The 21461-nt window shown below is 37.7% G+C and overlaps 1 protein-coding gene across 1 annotated transcript; it reads left to right on the forward strand.

Annotated features, from left to right (window-relative positions):
• The first annotated feature begins 7510 nt into the window (after window positions 1-7510).
• Window positions 7511-20706, forward strand: LOC139744927 (cysteine-rich venom protein-like). The gene is made up of 7 exons (XM_071655341.1): window positions 7511-7711; window positions 10768-10995; window positions 12131-12237; window positions 13319-13410; window positions 14400-14429; window positions 15995-16076; window positions 20298-20706. The coding sequence occupies exons 1-7, from the start codon at window positions 7511-7513 to the stop codon at window positions 20704-20706; spliced, it is 1149 nt and encodes a 382-aa protein (XP_071511442.1).
• The last annotated feature ends 755 nt before the right edge of the window (window positions 20707-21461 follow it).

The following is a 21461-nucleotide window of genomic DNA, read 5'->3' on the forward strand; positions in this document are numbered from 1 at the left end:
ATAATAAGAAAATTTTTGCTTGTTTTGGCCATAAATTCAAGACTATACCTTTATACGTAGTGACCAATATATCATTTAAAAGGTATTATTTTGTACTTTATTACAGAGATCGTACTTCAAAATCTTCAAAAATGGACTTATCGGTTTTTGAGAACAAACTCTTCATATATATATATATGTATAATGTGTAATATTTTGAAAAGAAGATAAAACTGCGAAACTTAAAACTATGCAGTCCCCAAAATATCCATCTTTGTACTTTTTACCTAGCTCTGTTACAACTGGTTCTACTGTTGTGTGTGTGTGTGTGTGTGTGTGTGTGTGTGTGTGTGTGATTTTTTTTTTTAATGATAGATTCCTTAATTTGGGGGTTCTGGGACCTTTTGGACATGGTGTCTATTTGAACAACTTGATAGTCTGTCATCCTTGGGATGCTACTTGCCTAGTTTGTTGAAAATCTGTCATTACATGGGGTCTTAAAAGAGAATCTGAAAATGGTTTTTGAAAATGCATGCATGACTTGAGACGGACGCCAGAAGATAAATGATGGCTATTTGCAATATCAGCTTGAACCTTTTTTGCTGTCTCTAACGTTTGCCTAAGATGAATTTAAAATCTAATGAATCAAAGTCATTGGATTTCAAGAAAACTTTCTTCCGTTTCAAGTACACCATTTTCATTTTCTGGCTTGCGATAATACAGATACTTAAGGTATGTAATGTGATCTCTGAAAATATAGATCAGTGATAAAAGTGTAAAACATGTAAACTCACTTACACTCAAAGTGTTCTATGCGTTTACCACAAACTCTGGACTAGGATAGTGTGAAATTGCAGTTGATTAATTTAAAGCAAACGGGATCCCGGCTTCATTTCATACTGACGAAAAGAAGAGTGGTAAGTCTCACATTTGTTGTAAACTCTGTTGATGTCTTTCAAGAATGCTATTTATTCCTAGTCACCAATTAGAACAGCATCATCTGACTCCTCACATAGTTTAGAAATACAACATTACAAGTGTCTGATCTATAATGGCCCGCATCTGCCACAGATATGGGTTGTGTGCAGTCAAATCTGTTTGCCCTGCAATTACACACTACCAGTTGATAACAGCCTGTCTTGCAGTTGCATCAGACTTCCTTCAGGAGTTCCTTATAGCTGCAGCTTTGTCTGTAGTGATCAGAACATAATATTTTTGATTAAACATCTTCCTCAAATCGTCCCAATTGATTGTATGATTGTATAATTTCCCTTCCATTGCTTAACTCGAAGAAAAGCTGCTGCTGAAGTGGAGGGAAGGGGCCTTTTGGAAGTGTTAGGAATAGAAAATAATGTGATGTTTTTTTATCTGACTTCTGACTGCTTCTTCGCCTGCAAAATTGAATTCAGCCTTCATCCTGCTCGCATTTCCGAAAAAAAAATTGTGTGTTGATGAAAATGTTATTAGTGCGAAGCCTCAATGCAATAGGAAACATTTTTTTTTTGAAGAAATGTGCAGATACAACACGAAAAATTAACACTTATCAGAATTTATAAGCGTTTTATGGGCTTGAAGTCAATGAGAAGGATGCTGTTTGTATTGATCGACTGATGAATCCACAGTACTAGGAATAGTCATTTGGGTGAAACCGCGCAAACAATATGACAAAATCCACTTCCATACAAATTATCACGGTCATATGTTGCTCATTGATAAACATGCCTTTGCCAAAAGTTTTGCACAAAAGACACAAACATCGACTAAACATGGATGTAAATCATCGCAGGTAAGGAAAAAGATGTTTAAAAAAATCTGTTGAATGATTTAAGACCAATTTTTGTGTACCGTAAGCGCACTTTGAAAGCTATATGAGATAATATGGCAAGAAAATCCTCTAAACAATGTCCAAACTCATGAAACTTTTGTAGTGTAGCTTATGGATAATCATGATCTTGATGACTTTCCCCCTCCCCCCCCCCCCCCCCTTGGCAAAAAAACAAGAAAAGAAAAGAAAGAAAAGTATTGCAACATAGACACAAGTATAAGCAGTAAACATGAGGGCAAATTACTTGATATAATACATTATATATCATGCAATCATAAAAATCTTTTTAACGATTCCTGCTAAATAATTTGAGACTTTGCTGTTGTGTACCTATTGAGCACACTTTCGAAGCTAAGTTGAGATTACAGTTAAATAAAGATAGTATGCTCTATTCGATGCTACTTACAGTTGTTTCTGTTCTGAGGCTTTATCTCAAGGAAATGTGAGCCATTAATGTAATACAATACTTTTAATCAATGCAAGAATATAAAACTGGGTGTAAGGATAATCATTAAGGTTGTGAATGGAATTCTAACAATTTGCCCTTGAAATATTGGATGTCGAAATTACAGTACAATTAACGTTCTGTAGCTCGTATTCGTGTATCTGAAATTATATTCACGAAAAATTTAGATTTAGATTTATGCATAAATATGGCTATGCAAATTTTTAGTGAAATAAAGGTACTTATTCCCGAGTGGAACGTATTCTACATCAGTGATTCTCAGCAGTAAAATTAAGACCACAGACACCATCACTGGGTACCTTTTACAGATAGAGATATAAGCCTGTAGAGGCATTATGGCGGCCAATTTGCATTTAATTAAATGCAAATATATTCAGAAAATGTATCAAGGCAAGCTTGAAAGTTACTGCTTATATCATAATTGTATTCCCTGATCTGAAAACATAGGTTTAGACACCAGAATCTATTTTCTACAGGGGTTTTATGTCCAGATATATAGCGACTTATTCCTGAGTGTACTACATTAAAGATATACAAAGATACGGGCTTGCACAGACAATATGGCGGCCATTTTGTATGTAATCATATGCAAATATATGCAAAAACTATATAAAGGAATGCTTGAAAGTTGCTAGAGATAACATATCTGTATTCCTTGACCTAAAAACCATAGGTTTAGACACCGGAATTTACTTTCTGTGGGTTATATATCCCGAGATATAGGCATAAGTAGGCTGTATGGCGGCCATTTTGAATTTATGCAAATTAGACACTGATCCACCACTCGAATTTTAGGGAACTTTTAATATGTTATTTTAATAGCTCTTCCGGGTCAAGTGCAAGTGGAATCGTTTCTGTTGCAATTAGTTGTGGGTCATTTCATATTTTCACTGGACTAATAAGCAGTGATGAGAATCAGCCAATACGTGTGTGTGTGTATAGATGTGTGTGCGTCTGTGTGCGCATTTATGAGTGCCATTTCATAGCTCTATTGCTATGTCAGGAAATGTTTCGCACACACACGCCCTTTCAAATATATGCTATCACACTCGCCTTTGTTCTTGTGTTCGCACAGGCGTGACGTCCCTTTTGTAGGAACACGCAAGCAATTGCTTGTGGGGAACAAGCAAAAGGTATGGGCAGAAGAATGCTTCAAGCAAAAGCACAAGCTCGTCTAGCAAAAGGTCTAGCTCAAGCAATTGCTTAAATCCATATGCATAACCTTTTGCTTGCGCTTATACCTTTTGCTTGTCCCCACACAAGCAATTGCTTGCGTTTTCAACAAAAGGGACGTCACGCCTGTGCGAACACAAGAACAAAGGCGAATGTGGCAGCATATCTTTGAAAGTGCATGTGTGTGCGGAAACATTTCCTGACATAGCACAAGAGCTATGAAATGACACTCGTACACACAGACGCACACACACATCTACACACACACACACACGTACTGGCTGATTCCCAGATCCCAGTGCCAGATCGCACGTGGAGAGAGGTCTCCTTGCTCTCCACCGAAGTCGTGTATCCTACCTGTTTTTCATCACATTTTGCGTGCTAACCACTAGACATTTCCGTTGTTGAAACGAAAAAGTTTCTTTCACTACTTAGGAGTAATTTCTTGTAGATTTATACCACTCCTGCACAAGTGTGGTCTTTCTTTTATGAATATGAAAATGATACTTAAAAGGAAAAGCTCAAACTCGTTTTACAGAGCTAGGGAAATCGTTAGCAATTGCTAGCAAGAACAAGCAAAGGTATGTTTTATTCATATGTTTTTAAGCAAATGCTTGGTCTCTAAACAATTGCTTACGGGCAGCCAGCAATTGCTTGTGCTTGCTAGCAAAAGCTTCTACTCGCAAGCCATTGCTTGTTTTTTATGCATACGAATTCAAGTAAAAGGCTAGCACAAGCAATTGCTAGCGTTTATGCATCCGGCCCGATGTGTTGTATCATGAATTGCCTTGTAGATATCACGTCCAACGCCCTACCTTCCCATACCGTCCACTCCCTTAGATGCTGAATGTTCCGCACGCACCATAACATATCACAGAAGATTTGGTTGTTTTTGTTTTGTTTTTGTCTTTTTTTAATCAGACACTGCAATGCTGTGGAACAGCCTACCTGGCCGTGACCATCCCATCAATTATTGCACCTCTCCTCTGACGTTTAGGATTAAGGTTAAAGGTATACAACATTTTCACCTCCTTTAGATGATTATCATGGGCATCTAAACAAGTAAGCTCTACACTTTTTAATCAGCACTAAAGTACATAATATGCCATCGCATTAAATGTTATAACGTATACTGTACATGCCTGCACCTCATAATCATCCCTGTACGATGATACACACCATGGTGACCTGTAATTTACTGACAGGAGAAATACGTGTGAAATTGTGGGTGTACGTTGTGCGTAATTGTTTGGTTCACTTGTCAACTGGAAAGCATGAACACATCAACCTTGTCTCCTTCCCTCTAAGGATGAATAAACAAAATCTACAAACAAAACACGTTGTGTATTATAACAGTGACAGGTAAAAATAAACGATCCGTTGGCACTGGATGTGAACAATATCTCGTTTGTATTACTCAGTTTCACGCACATACATACATACATACATACATATATATACAGAACATGAGAAAGAGAATGATTCTCACGAATGTACATGGAGCGGAAATCTGTTTCTTTGCCACCAGATCTACCCGAATATGAGTGCATTGTTTAAAACCAGTGCGCTGTGAATTATTGCGCTTGGTTATATTGCGCTTGATTGGCTTACTGGCTTTCCCTAGTGACAGTGCAATAGCGACAGTGGACATATTACATTATGGGCACTAACTGTTGCATAAAAGTTGAGATCAAACATAAAGAAAATCAAACATAAACCTTCGAATACTCAGTTCAGATTGGCTGATACTTGAGTTATGTTTGATTTTTCTTACTTATGTTTGATTGCATCTTTTTATGCAAGAGGGCCCTAGACCCGGAGTGTTACATTAAAGGACAAGTCCACCTTCATATACATTTATAGGATTGAGAGAATGCAGCAATATTAGTAGAACACGTCAGTGAAAGTTTGAGGAAAATCGGACAATCCGTTCAAAAGTTACGAATATTTTAAGTATCTGCGCAGTCACTGCTGGAAGCGAAGACTACTACAGTGTATGATGTCACATGCGTTCAACTATACAAGGAAAATAAAAAGAGAATTTCACAAAACTCTACTTTTTGAATAAAGTACTTATTTCTTCCACTTGCTACTGACGTATGTTAAGGGTAATATTATTCCCTATGCCTTCTGAAAGAGAGAAGTCGAGTGTTCTTTTGTTATGCGAGAAAATGGAAATATGTTGAATTTTCTTTATTCTTTCTTTATATCGTTGTACTCATGTGACATCACAAGCTTACTTAGTCTTTTCATCCAGCCGTGACTGAGCAGAAACTTCAAAAATTCATAACTTTTGAACGGATTGTCCGATTTTCCTCAAACTCTCACTGATGTGTTCTACTAATAGTGCTGCATTCACTCAACCTGCATGTCCATGAAGGTGAACTTGTCCTTTAACTGTACAGTTCAGATCAAGCATAAGTCGGAAAATAAAGCATCAAGTCTCTGAATACATAATTCTGTTTAGCTGATACCTATGTTTACCTTCCTGATGCATGTTTGATTGCATCTTTTAATGGAACAGGGCCCAGATCAGACATGAGACATCTACTTTGGGGAGGGTACTAAGCAGCTGAACATTACCATGTGTATACAAATGCAGGAGAATACTTACGGAAAGCCATTCTTGTATGTGTCCGCAAACATGGATAAGGGCTTTTTTTATACGTCACCCGCAGCATAAATATACCTTCTTTTAAAAGCATAATTATTATGCTAGCTCTTGATGCATATTCGTGATTCTTGCGTCGAGATGTGTTGATCATACCTGATTGATTGGTTGGTTGATTGATTGATTGATTGATTGATTGATTGATTGATTGATTGATTGATTGATTGAGTGATTGCCCTTCATCACGTACATAATCATCGACTGTTCAATGAGCTCAGTTGAGTTATGTTAAAAAAAAGCACGGGCACACATTCTCTGAGGTACTCGGACCCACGAAATAGGGGTTAGAACCATCACTGGCTATCGGGCAAACCTCGGTAGTTTATAGTGGATATGACTCCTGCATGTCTAGTATTCAGAAGTTTGTAGGTTCGTGTTCCATTCGAGTTAGTTTCTATATCTCCTTGATCTTTTATCATGACTACTACTGAGACTTTGATTAATAATTGGTGTGTATTTACATTTAAGTCATGGGAGGGCTATTCATCAATCGGTTGCAATAGGGAAAAAAATCAAGGTTCATTAATTTGCATAAAATGCGCAGTACCTTTTGCTATAATGGATAAGAATCATCAAGTGTGGCTCTCAGTCGGAAGTCTAGTGGATAAGACGCCTGTCGAATCATAAGGTCTGGAGTTCGATTGAGTCCCACCCGAGTATATGTATACCCGTGATTTATTATTAAGGCTATTCCTCAGGCACTGAATAATCGGTGTTACTTTACTTCCATGAAGGGCAATTATTCATCAATCATATGCATCTAGAACCTGTTAGGATAAATTGATTTAAAGTATTGTATAAATTATGATTCTACTTATGTTAGAGGTGCGTCAGAGATTGCAGCGAGATGTCCCATCTGTAGTTAAAAATCATCTCTACTCGTGTCTGATCTAGTAATTTGGTGTTATTTTCCAAGTACGCTCTACAATGCGTGAAACCGTGATTCTTTGAAGCAATAACCACCCACTATATTACCGAGCACACACAAAGAATAATAATCATGTCAGCCGTTAAAGGCACAAACTTGATGAACTCCTCACGGAAGAAATCACGCATGAAAGCGCCTTTTGATTTGCCTTTTATATAATATATGATTGCAGTTTTGGTTGACGGATTCCAACTGCATAAGGCAATCTTCATGCGGTTATCAAACAAAAACGTCGCAGGGAGTCGCCAGTGTTGCACGAGTACTATAGTTCGCACGATTTGCTGTTTTCAGTAACTCCACTCAACGTTATGAGATTATAACTTGGAGATTTGCAACCAGCTTCCTTCAAGAAAGCCAACTTTATTTGTTCGGTTCGTATATGCCGGATGGTGGCTGCAAAGTGTACAGAGTCGACTATTATACGGATGATTTCATAGTTTGATGCAGATGTACCAATAAGTTAGCAGAATGCATCACGCAAGGTTCATCATCGCTCTCTGCATCTGCATGGGCGTCCTGGCGTCTGCAGAGGTGGATCCCGCACTCCATGGACATCGCTCGAAGAGATCGCCTACGCCGTTTAGTGCTGAGGAGAGAATGGGAATACTCGACTTACACAATCAGCTCCGGAGCGGTGTTTCACCAGAGGCATCCAACATGCGTTACATGGTAGGCTATAATGTGTAGTTGCCTGTCCGGCTGTATGTTAAGGACTTTTGTTTCTTGCCTGTACTTCATAAGAACGAAGACGGAAAATTACTTTATTCGTTCCTTCCGAGGTATATTATGAGTTGATTTTTTTTTTCGGGGGGAGGGGGGGGGGGGGAGGACATAAGGTAGGGCGGGGTAAGGTCACGTTATCATAGTAGGATCTTCTAAACAAGAGACCTTATGTGATACACAGCCTGGCCCCCTGCTCTTTATTTGAAATACATTAGCTTGAATATCTGAAATACAAAGGTGCCTGCCACAAACAACTACACATGAATATTGTGTCTTCCAGACTACCCACAGACTTTATTCCTCTTTTGTACATTTCCATTGGTGAGCATTCATGACATACCTTTACCCCAACAAAAAGAATGAATTGACATTCGGTATGTGCATTTAACCACGTTATTCAGGTTTGCTTTTAACCTACACTTTTTTTTCTACTAAAAAACAAAGGAACAACAAGTGCAATTACCAATCATTTCATTAAAAAAAAACACGATAAGATAATGCCGTCCGAGGAAATTGTCAGAAGAACACATTTTGGGCAGCAGTAGTTCCTTGTTCATCAAAGGGAATAGATAAATAAAAAACACATCTGCTTCGATGAATGATGTATGTAAATTTTTTGTCTTTATCAGAACCATGGTGACAATGTGAATATGACCAATAATATTTCGAGAAAGTGCCTTTCTTCCGCCAAAATCTCAATTGAATTTTCGAATTTTAAATTTTGGGTTTGTGTCATATACTTTAGAGCTTCTGCTGTTGTTGTGTTTTAAAGAAAGAAGAGAGAGAAAAAATGGGGCCCTATACAACCATATAGCTTCTGACCACACAAGCAATGAAGATTCAGGAGTGTTATGGACAAATGGCGTACCTATGCGCAGGGCTTTCTAAAGCTCAGTCAGTAAGAGTATACCGGTCTCGCAATCTGGAGGTCTCAGGTTGGAATCCCAATGGAATCCGATTTTCACAACTCATTTTCATGGGAAAAATAAGTGGACACAAAATGCTAAGCGCCAAAAATGCAATGATTAGTCCGTCATTTAATACATTTAAACATTACTCTGATAATAACGTAGATGAATGTGGTTCGTGTTCAAAATGACACCGAGGAACTCTCAAATAAGAGTATAATATCTGGACAGCTCATAAGGTGCAAATGACTGCTGGGAAATATGCATACGATTTAAATGTGATTCTATTTCTTAACGTGCTTTAGGCAACATCGTCTTGATAGAATTGAAATACACTACCTGTGAAGGTCAAGGCTGTGTATGTATTCTCTTACAGTGCAATTTTTATTTGAATCTTTAACTTCATTTATTCCATTTCCAACAAAATATGATTACAGCATATCTGGCACATTTGCGATACGAAATCAAGGATGCCCATTTCTTACAATCAGGGAAAAGATATACAATGATACAGTGCAATGAAATGTTATCATGTAATGTAACTTTACTTTATGAAAGAAAAAAAAATGCCAATGGAGGGGACTGCTGGTCGAAAGCAATATTTATCTAGCGTCGTGCTGTTTTTACTCCACGCTACAGCGATCTAATGGAAATAGCTGAGGTCAGTGAGTTCCATTACGTAAACAAACAAGTATAGGCTTGTACATCATTCATTGTTCACAAGAAGAATTTGTTGTCCTGATTTCTTACCATGTCCACTGACCGGAAGGAACAAAAAAAGTTCAGGTCGACTTAATTTCTATGCACTACTTTTAAAACATATGGAAAATAATTTGACGAAGTTTCTGTTTGTGTCTTAACTCACAAGTCATCTACTATATCTCAATCACGATTTGGTTTACAATTCTCCCTCCCTTTCTCTCCCTCTCCCTCTCTCTCTCTCTCTCTCTCTCTCTGCCTATCTATCTCGCTATCTTTCTTTCTTTGATGACTTCTCTCTATTTTTTTTTCTCCGAAGTGGAGATCACTTTCTGGGAAAAAACATTAAAGTTTCTGACACAGAAGTTGCAATTTTGGTATTGCTTATAACCATACCATGAAAACAGGAAGGGGAACTAACTGTGGTTTTATGAATATGAAGTTTTAGTCTTAGACAAAAACAAAGAAATATCTGTATCAAAAAACATCTTATGGCGAAGAATTTTTTTGTCCAGTTGGATTCCCTCGCTTTATTGGAATCGTTCTATAAATAAGCGTGTTGGTGCTGTACGCTATGATTGCTAGCTATGGTTATTAATTGCAAGATGAACTATTACAGGTTAAAAACGGCAAGAGTTATTTGTCAAAAGCAAGAATGTCAGTAGCATAATTGGTAAATATCAAAGTATCTGATAAATCTGTCAGAAATAAGAGTTACCCATCTTGAAATTAACATAGTCCAAATATTGTACTTTGAGTGTCACCGCAAATTAAGGGGAATCACCTTAACACTATGGGGTATAGTCCAGCCTTTGCACATTTCAAAAATTTATTGCCGCGACTAGCCTTGAATCGAAGTCCTATTTTCCTTCGAACTAATGCAGAAATATTAGATTTTACTTTGCTATGTCAGAGTTGTAGACATTAGGATGAAGTTGGTTGGTTGGTGGTAATATGAAAGCCAGTCCAGAAATTTTTGCCAGAACGGTTCATTGGTTTTGGCGATGAAAAATTTAATTGTGACCAGTTTTCCCCCTGTCAACAAAAAGGCGTTTCCGGGAGTGCTTTATAGCGTGAGGGAAAAAGATGATTTATAATGTCCCAGTTCAGTTTAACGGTAAACAACGTCCATTGAAAAGAAGTAACACAGAGGGAAAAACAGACCATAAAACGGGACGGTGCGGGTGTGTGCTGGATGATGAAGGGCGCGGTACCCGAGTGCGTGCTTTTTGTTTTCTTTTCCTTTTTTCTTAATGATATGCGGGCTCGAATTCCAGGGTAGTCGGGAACAAAAACTGCATAATCTTCATGGTGTATCAGAGTCCTGTTCTGTTCAATGTTTAAAATAAAATGAAGTGTCGATAACATGGAGACGATCATGATTAAAATTTTCAGGTTTGGGATGATTCTCTGGCAACCATGGCTCAGCAATGGTCGGACGGATGTGTATACGAACACGGCAACCCTACAAACATCTCCCCGTTCGATCCCGTGGGCCAGAATCTCTGGGCGGGCACGTTTTACGATGACGGCACGCACGCCACGCAGTCTTGGTACGACGAGGTAACGGACTATAATTACGAGTCTAATCAGTGTTCGGCGGTATGTGGTCATTACACTCAGGTAAGCATGTTCCCTTTCGGATGAATTTCAGTCCTTTCTTAACATCTTTTCAGTCGATATCTTCCCGTGTGTGTGTGTGTGTGTGTGTGTGTGTGTGTGTGAATGTGAAATTATAGATATCATTAATCGTGTATCTTTTTGTGATTAATTATGCTGTTTCAGAATATTCAGTGAATGCAAGGCAAGTAAATCATAATGTTAGAAATGTTTATTGTGTAATAAATAACATCTAATGCATGCTATTTGCAAACAAAGAAAAACGTGTGTGTGAGTGTGTGTGTGCGTGTGTGTGTGTGTGTGTGTGTGTGTGTGTGTTTGGGTCCGTATCTATATCTGATTAGTCCGTCAGTTCTTATCTGAATGATCTATACAAACAATTACCAGTTTTACCCTATGAGGAATATCTTACTGTAAGTGGGTGACACATTTCTGTAGAGGTCAAGCGTAATATTCGCCTAGAGAGGCACATATTTTTTCTACTCCTTCTTCCCCCTCCCGTAAAATAAGGCAAAGATAGTAATTTATTATTTTTCTCACTTACGAGAAGAAAAAGAGGATCAAGGGAAGGGGAAACATAGAGACTAACGGAGTCCTCTGTAGCAGAAGGCCTTGTAGTGAATACATGTAATAGATTCTTCTTCCAAGCAAGCGACATTTCAATATCCCAACTGTGGAACACATTTTTCCCTTATCATTTCCTCGTGTAAACTAATCATCATTTCTCCCCATTATGTTTTGCTCATCACCATACTATTAGTATGCGCATATACGTAGATATTATATTGCATGGATGCCAGAGCGGATAAATACAAAGTTTACCAAAGCCAGAAAGAGTGCATTCGTGTATCTTATTCTAAGAATACATTACAAATACATATCTTTGAGATGAATAATATGAGCTTTGGCTGACTGTAATATTTAACATCATGTGCGTAGTGTAACAGTGAAGATCAAAAAAATAAATTCTTTGTCGACTGCGCTTAGGTATGAAGCCTGGTTGAAAATAAAACAAAACAAACAAACAAACAAAACACGCTCAGGAGTGTAGAGTTTGCGGATATTATAATAGGCATCATCATAATCACAGACTACAACGATTATGATCTAGATTATATATCCACCCTTCCCGACCCAGGTGGTGTGGGCTGAATCATATGCTGTTGGATGTGGACGCACATTCTGCGCAAACTTGGTGGGGTTCACCCAGAATGCCTACATGATCACGTGCAACTACGGACCAGCGTAGGTATTAAGTTCGAAGAGTTGTGCTACGTCCATCGCACTTGCGTACTGTATCTGTCACTATTGACGCTAGGCTCTGTTGCATGTGAAGTAGAGAGCTAACAGAAGTCCGATAATTAAACCTAAGTCTCTGGACACTAAATGTTGAATGGTTGATATAGCTGACTTATGATTGATTTTCTGACCTATGTCTGATTAATAACATGTTTTTATGTAACAGGGCCCTGGATATGTCCTAACGGTTCGATGTCTTTATTTCATCGGATGGAGGATGATTTAGATATGAGGGACAAATTGACCGATTGTAATGTTACTGAGTTTGCATAGCTATATCGATTATAGGAAGAAAAATATGTACCCGGTACTGAAACAGGCATTTCCCTCTTTTGTTACTGTACACTTTGACTTGATATTCATTTTTATCAATTACTTTCTCCTAAGATGACTCTCTTTAACAGTCAGGTGATAAGATCGATTGTGTCTTAGGATAAGATTTTTTTTCTTAAACAATTTGCACGTCAGTGTGTGTTTTATTCATATCATTAATGAATACTGAATCTTCATTCTTGGTGTTCTCCCGTAAAATACCACGCATACGAAAATATTAACTAAACCACTGAAAACACCAATATTATGCTAGAGCTCATTTTTCCGTTACCACATGCACTACATGGATCACACATTCTCTGAACATGGCTGATTCAATTCGCCCATGTCCGACTTAAAGACTTTGAACTTTGACCCGAACTGACTACTTAGCTCGTATGTTACTGCATATCCGTCAGCACTGTCACGAATGTCGTCAATATTTCCTGAATGAATTCGGAAATATTGTAACAATATATGGGACGAAATGCACTTTCAATAATTCATAAGTATAGAAAATCCATTATACTGATACAATTTGTGCACTTATCTCTGCATGAATAAGATTTCTTTGTGCTTTTTTTTTTTTGGTCTTGATATTATGTCTTTATCTGTCACTTTCGGTGGATTGCATTATGTTTTGTAAGAACTGTAATCCCTGCAGAAGGGTGATAGATCTTAATGTAAAATAATTATAATGTTGTGTCTGTGGCAGGGGAAATGTTGTCGGTCAACGCCCGTATCTAACTGGTCTTAGCTGCTCGGAATGCTCAACCGGCAGTGGCCAGTGCTTCAATAATCAATGTAGTAAGTTTTTTTCACCTCTCCCTTTTTTCCCATCTTTTTCTTCTTTTTTTTTCATTTTCCAATCATTTACCTACTGTAGTACAGTTAAGGTAGATATTTGTGACATTTCCCTATATGATTGCCACTTTGCGTTTTGTCTGTTCATCTTTTTAGCTTGAATATAAATCTTTAGTGAATTAAGGATGCCCTGTGTCAGAGGCAATCGAGATTAACAATTAAAATTAATGGATGTGAATGCTTGTACTTCCCTTCAAGCACAATTCAGGTTCTTTTGTTTAAATTTCACTGAACGCTCTTTCCAGTGATGCTGAGAAAATGTTAGAATATGTCATATTTTTCGTTTGAATTTCCAGATTTTAATCGTCAAAAGAACAATGACATTGTGATTCTCGCACTCGTCAGTGACAGCACATCAAAAAATCAATAGTTCTTGATATCAGCACAAATAAAGACGTCTGATCCAGTTTTTGCGTAATAACACAACACTGCATGTGTGAGCATCGATATATACAATTCGAAAGCATTCACTAAAAAACATAATAAAACAAATCAAAAAAAAAAAATGGAAGACAAAGTAGTCACTGATGAGGTAGAAAACACACACACACAAAATTATGAATTTAATGGAAGGAATAAGAACATCACAGGAACGGCGGTATGATTAGACTATAGCTTTTTTTTTTTTTTGGGGGGGGGAGAGTTGTGTGTGTGTGTGTGTGTGTGTGTGTGTGTGTGTGTGTGTTTGTTTGTTTGTTTTTTGTTTGTTTTTTTGTTTTTTTAACATTTATGTTCAGTTCCCGGCAGGAGGTGATATCATGCTATCTCCTACTCCGGCAAGCCCGAGGTTGACGTACTTTGTTATATATTAGTCATATATGTTCTCGACAGTAACTATGATGACTTTTTTCTTGTGTAAGCAAGAAATCAATATTGAGCAAACATGTAAGTGACTTAAACGGAATGTCGTGTATTGTTTTCCAACTATACAGGACCATGTTCTGAGCACTCCGAGCCCTGTGGTGAGTAGAGTTGATTTGCCCTATCTATACGCTTCATTGCTATGAAGATTTCGACTCGGTTAGGTTATTAACAAGTCAAGCATGTGTCAAGGGATCTATTTTCATCTAATCAACTAGACTAAGTAGAAAAGAAGCAGACAACAAAAGAAGACAGAAGGGGTATTAACATCACCCCTTTACTCAGTAGGAACGATTGCATGTTTGTCAGTCTATTGACGGAAGCCAAGTCTGGCAGATAAGTGGGAAGATGTATATCGATTAGTCATTATATACCACATGTTGTCAGAACTTAAGCCAGAAATTAAACAAGAATGGGGCCTTTATTATCTAGACTAATGAACTTATACTTGATCCTAATTTCTGAAAAATACTGAACCTGTGTTTTAATGTCAATTTTAATTTTCCAATAGATAAGGACGGAGATATAATTGCAAAGGAAATAAGCCTCGAAAGTCAAGTGAACAGAGATGGGGATGTATATACCATCGTCTGATAATGATGATAGTAATGATATTAATGGTAATGATGATAATAATGATAAACAATGATAACAATCATTTGTACTGCGTAGCTGCCATAATGATAACAGAGTGGCAGTGGCATAGTGGCATAGTGGATTAGTGGATAAGACTCCCGACTCGTGATCGGAGGACCCGAGTTCGAATCCCGCCCAGTGCTTACGTCCTTGGACAAGATGTTTTTACCCACTATGTACCTCTCGACTCAGGTGTATAAATGGGTACCTGGCAATGCTAGGGTAATAATAATAGCAGGGCCCTCTGGTAGAGCAGTTGCAACACTGAATAGGCCACCCTGGGTAAAAAGACATTATTATTATTATTATTATTATTATTATTATTATTATTATTATTATTATTATTATTACTCTGTTGTGCATTACAAACAAGTTGTCGTGGCATCCATGTTTCAAACCTTAATAACATTTTTCAGAAGATGAGTTTTTAACATGATAGATTTCGGAGCAGAAACATGAAAGAAAGCCTGTCACCAAGGATAGTTCTTTTTGTTTCCCAGGTGTTTTGGTTTTCTCATCCATGCAGAGACATACATTGTTCCTTCACAATGACACACAAACTTGAAAAAAGTGTAATTCGTCGTATGCTCAGTCATGCATGACGTTTGTCTACATAATCAGCCACAAATGAAAAGAGGAAGAGTTCATCTTTCCAAACAACCAACATTGTGCTCTCCATAGCTGACAATTATGAAATGATAGTCCTCTAAAATTGGATTACCCTCTATGTGATACGCACTATATTTCATCTGTTCCGTCCAATTAAGTCCCCTATTGTAGGCAGGCATTCACCTACCAGTATAACTTAATTGATGCTATATAGGTGCGGCAAATAATTCGCGAAGCTTTCTGGCTACTAAGGGCAACTCATATGAACAAAGCATGCGCATAAATGCCTAGGATTTGAATTCCATTACCAAATCAGTATATTATTGTATATCAACGTTCATGTTGATCATTTCTATTCCCTGCTCGGAGACCAAATGAATGTAATTAATGCCACTTCTCTTCATTGTTCGTCAATTTTCAGAATGCCGTTACACCTGTGAGAACTGCGGAATCCTGAACAGCGATTGTACCTGCACATGTCAGAATGGCTACCGCGACAACAGGTGCACCAGTATGTATCCTAGAGAAAAATAGATGAATGAATTAACTAATAAGGAAATTGACTTAATAAACCGATGCACAAGAATGCATTCATACAATATACATGCACACATACGATTATGTACACACAAACATGTATTCACACATACATACATGCTTGCATGCATTTCTATACAAACTTGCATAATTATACACACATGCATAAAAACATGTAAGAGCACCTACATGTACACATACATATTAGATAGAAAAACAACAACGTAAAGAACACTGAAGATGAAAATATTTAAAAGTATCTCAAGTTGTCACGAAAGGGATTGTCATACCAACAGTCCACAAGCATGGACCTACTGATGTAGTTACTCTGCATAACTATGGACTCTCACTCACAAACACACACACACACACACACACACACACACACACACACACACACGCACACGCACACGGACTCGGTTACTAAACTAAATTCTATGCAGTTTTTGTTTGTTTGTTTTACACAAAGCTTGTTCCTGGCAACTAAATTAGAAAGCTGGCCTGAGACTGACCCGATAGCAACAATTAAAGGGAAGATAAACCCAAAGAGCAATGTGGATTGAGTGAAAGCAGCAAAATTAGTAGAACACATCCGTGAAAGTTTGAGGAAAATCGGACAATTGATGCAAAAGTTATGAATTTTTAAAGTTTTGGTGTTGGAACCGCTGGATGAGGAGACTACTAGAGGATATGACGTATGAGTGGACAACAATACAAAGAAAATATAAAGGAAATTCAACAAAAATTTACTTTTCTAGAATTATGAAAGAGCAATGGACCAACCGCTTCCAGAAAGCAGGGGGAATAATTGCTACCCTTAACATATGTAAATATCAAGTTGATGGAATTTGTAATTTTCATGAAAAATGGATTTTTGTAGTATTTTCTTTATATTTTCTTGGTATTGTTGTCCACTCATACGTCATAACCTCTAGTAGTCTCCTCATCCAGCGGGCCCAAACACCAAAACTTTAAAAATTCATAACTTTTGCATCGATTGTCCGATTTTGTTCAAACTTTCACTGATGTGTTCTACTAATGCTGCTGCTTTCACTCAATCCACATTGCTCTTGAGGTTTATCTTCCCTTTAATGTATGCAGGGTGGATTCCAAAGTGAAAGTTTATCCATTGGGAAGGTTCATGAAAAGGCTTGGTACTAGGAGCCCACAAAAACATAAGGAAAAAACAACAACATTACATTGACTACATTAGCAAATCACTCTGTATATTGAAACAATAATTGTTTACTGTGGTTGTTGGGACGAAACTTACTGGTACCTTTTCTACTGAAAACTTTGTGTAGGCAGCTACCTCATTACCTTAATCAAACATTTTTGCTACTTGAAAGACAAAACACGGTGTCACGCACATTTCACACGAGTAATGTAAATCCGTCACCCACGAAAAGCTAAAAATATTCAGCTGTGGAATATTTGCGTAGTCACGGACAAATGACCTCGATGCCGATCTGTAGTTCATTATAAGGTCATTTCCGGCTCGTACTTATGAAACTATTTTTTTTTTTTTGGTAAGTCATTCTGATTTCAATCACTTCAACTTTTGTGAGCAATAGAGAAGCAATTACCCAATTAAGCTTGTGAGTCAGTCGAGAATTATGTCAACTGGAAATAAAACCTGAAAACGTGATTATAAACCTTCAAAATGTAGAATATTCTGTCAAAACATTATTCTCCCTTACCAAAATGTCACAAATCATCGTTTATTGGTGCTAAGATATTTACGAGTACTCAGTATGTGTATGTGTTTTTGTTTGTTTGTTTGTTTGTTTGTTTGTTTGTTTGTTTGTTTGATTGTGTGTCTGTGACATTGTTTCTTGCGGAGTTGCACAAATTTAGGCTTTCGTCAATGATAATTAACCGTAATTGTATAGCCCATATCCCCCGAAATAATTGAATGCCTTTTATGCAATTGAAGGAAGAAAGTATGGAAAGTTAATAAACGGGAATCCATATTTGAGAGAGAGAGAGAGAGAGAGAGAGAGAGAGAAAGGGAAACAAGACAAAATACAAGTCAATTGCATTTCAGTTCCAATTCACTTACAATGTTTTATTCTGTCACGTCTGTAGCTTTGTGCATTATATTCAATTGTGTTGTTTATTGCATATAGATGTGTGTGTTTGCGCGCGTGTGTGTGTGTGTGTGTGTGTGTGTGTGTGTGTGTGTATGCGTGTAATATTTATGTATCTGTCACAGTTTTTCTTAATTCTCATCCACCTCACTAGCTGCATGTGTCGATACGCATGAATATTGCGGTGCTAGTCCTGGTTGGCCGTTGAGCTGGTGCGGTAACCCCCAGTACTCGTACGTTGATGCATATTGTCCCGCCTTTTGCGGAATTTGTGGTAAGTGTGTGTGAGGAAAACATACTTTGATGTCTTCCAAATCCTATTTTCTGCGCTTTTATTCTTTTCTTTTTCTCATGAGGTATAGACATGATAGATGTTGGTTCGAATTGATGTAAATGGTGTACCACATCATGGTATATGTATACAATACAATCATCGTTACATCATATAACGTACGTTTGTGTAAACCAAGCAAAGTCTTGTCCATATTGACCTTGTACTTTTTTTTTTTTTTAGATACGGTGGTTGGATTTTCTGCTTACTGCATATCTTTCGGTATATCAGCAATAGTTTGTCTTCTGTGATTTCCTAACACAAAATAAACATATGGTTGGAACATGAATATTTTATCTTGTTTTTGACGGAATCACAATTATCTTGTTTTCCCTTGAGTGGTTATGACATTTTGAACATTATTACCAGTGTTTGCTTATGCTTGTTTCCTATTTATTTCGTCTAATCTTTAATCATGGAGAAATGTGAGAACTAAAAAAAATCGAACTGAAAAGAAAAAAAAATGAAATATATGATAATGAACATCACTGTCAAAGAAATTAAATGTATATTTATTTCGATCACAAAGACTTCCATTATACAGCACTCTTATCATGTCAACCTCATTACATCATCTACAAAGCGTAAATGCGGCAACCTCACGAATAAACCCTTCAAATAATATTTTGGTATCTCAGTCTGTAGCCAGTCTTACACGTCAAAAAAGTTAATACTGATGTCAGCTACATGCATGCAGCTATTTTTTTTTCAGCTTTTCCCGGATTTGTGTGTGCGTGTGTGTGTGTGTGTGTGTGTGTGTGTGTGTGTGTGTGTGTGTATGTGTCTGTGTATGACAGTACAACTAGCAACCGAGAAATGCAAAAGAATATGATATCTCCAGAGACGAAAAATATCCAAGTAATGCGATCTCATCACACCTTTCAGGTAAGGGCAAGAGGTTTCTTCCACTCTGCTTCACATGAAAAACTGGAATATGGGGGGATGCGTAAAAATAACTTTTATTCTCGTAATCATCATATTCATCATAACTTTTATTCTCGTAATCATCTTTTTCTATCTTCCAGATTCACCAGACCCGAACTTTGTTTGCAGTGAGTACCTACACACTAATTTTATGAGGGTTCGCAGAAGCAACATTCCGGTTTAAATAGTGTAATTCCCATGTCATTTTAATGCATATTGAGCATTAATCTGGGGTTGTATCACATAACCAGGTTATCTGTTGACTTCAGGACATGACAGAAACTACGCTCTTCGTTTCGAACAGTGAATTGTGAGGAGACATGCCAAAGGATTCACAAAATGGATACATTAATATATAGTAGACAAACATCTACTGATAATTGCTTGACTGATGGCAAATTACAACTTTTATTATCATCCTGCTGTTTGTATAATATCTCCTCTTAACTCATTGATCATATAAACATGCGAACCAAAATGAACAAGTGATGACAGAAGAGTGCTACATCCTCCTGAAACGTTTGTCATTACTGGATCTTGATAGCTGTATCTTGTACACTGATGTTGAAATGTCACGTCCCCTAAAAGAGAATGATATGTAAGGTTTGTTTTACATTCAGTTGAATTGTATAGACCACGAAGACTTTCATTTTTGCTTACGATGTAGTTTTATTGTTGCTTATTTTTGTATACATATTATTATCATGTAATTATTCTTATAGTTTTATAAGATGTGATCCTTGAATAAGATTCGCAAGCACTCTCTATTTCAGTTTTGGTTTCTCGGTAGCTTATTAGTTTTGATTTTTTCCAAATCATTCTTGTCCGCACGGCATAATAAGGACTGCCAACTACATCAGCGACTACGACCACGAAAGCACCAACACCTGCACCCACGACCACGAAAGCACCAACACCTGCAAAAACCACCACGAGAGCGCCAACACCTGCACCCACGACCACGAAAGCACCAACACCTGCAAAAACCACCACGAGAGCGCCAACACCTGCAGCAACCACCACGAAAGCACCAACACCAGCAGCCACCACCACGAGAGCACCAACACATGCAGCCACCACCACGCGTGCGTCAACAGCCAAACCTACCACCACAAGTTCCACCACGTCTACCCAGGCATCTTCGCGAGCGACAACTCCTTCACAAGCCCCCACAACCATGAAGATTACCACACGCGCAGCTACCAGCGAATTAACCACCACTACCACGACTGTGACAACCCAGCCCACTGATAGTCCTTGTACGCAGGAGTGTCTGAATGGTGGGACGTTAACGACCAGCGACTGCTCATGTCGTTGTCCTAGCACTTACATGTACCAAGGGAGACGTTGCCAGAGTAAGTGATGCTGTCCCCTTCCCTCATCGCTTTCCCTCTTCAAAGTGAAACACGCTATATGTTAATAGTCATGTTTCCTCTCGAGTCGTCAAGTCAGTTTCTTTCCCTACAAGTAGTCTTGTTGCTGTCCCAGTCTTGTCTTATGCTCATTACTCTGTTTGTTGTTTTGTGTGTTACTGTTTGTCCGTCTGTCTCTAACTTTTTTGTGACAAACTTTTCGTGTTGATTTGCTGCTGTTTTCAATTCAATTCAATTTTTGCATCGATCTTTTAATACAAGAAGGGCCCACACTCTACAAGCATTGTCTTTTTAGTGGGTCTCTCCGGTTTTTTTTTTCACACAGTACAACTATTGCAATGTATCACTACTGTTAGTTTTGTATTATTGTTTTCTCTGTTCAAATTGTGTGCATTGTTTTTTGTGACTCAAGAAAGTGAGATTTATGTTTATGTATTGTGGAAAAAACGAATAAATTAGAACTTGAACTTGATCTTGAACATCATAAGCGAAAACTATTAAAACTTCCACTAAAGGCTCGCAAGGATTAATATCAATTCGTGGATGATGACTTACAGTGCCTGTCAGCTTCATTGTCAGCTTTCAGCATCTAGTAATGTTTCAAATCTATGTTATGAAATGTTGTTTCGTGGC

The sequence above is a fragment of the Diadema antillarum genome, unplaced genomic scaffold (genome assembly GCF_040938485.1).
Source record: "Diadema antillarum isolate AM-2024a unplaced genomic scaffold, OU_Dant_1.0 seq00001221_RagTag, whole genome shotgun sequence".
In the NCBI taxonomy this organism is placed as follows: domain Eukaryota; kingdom Metazoa; phylum Echinodermata; class Echinoidea; order Diadematoida; family Diadematidae; genus Diadema; species Diadema antillarum.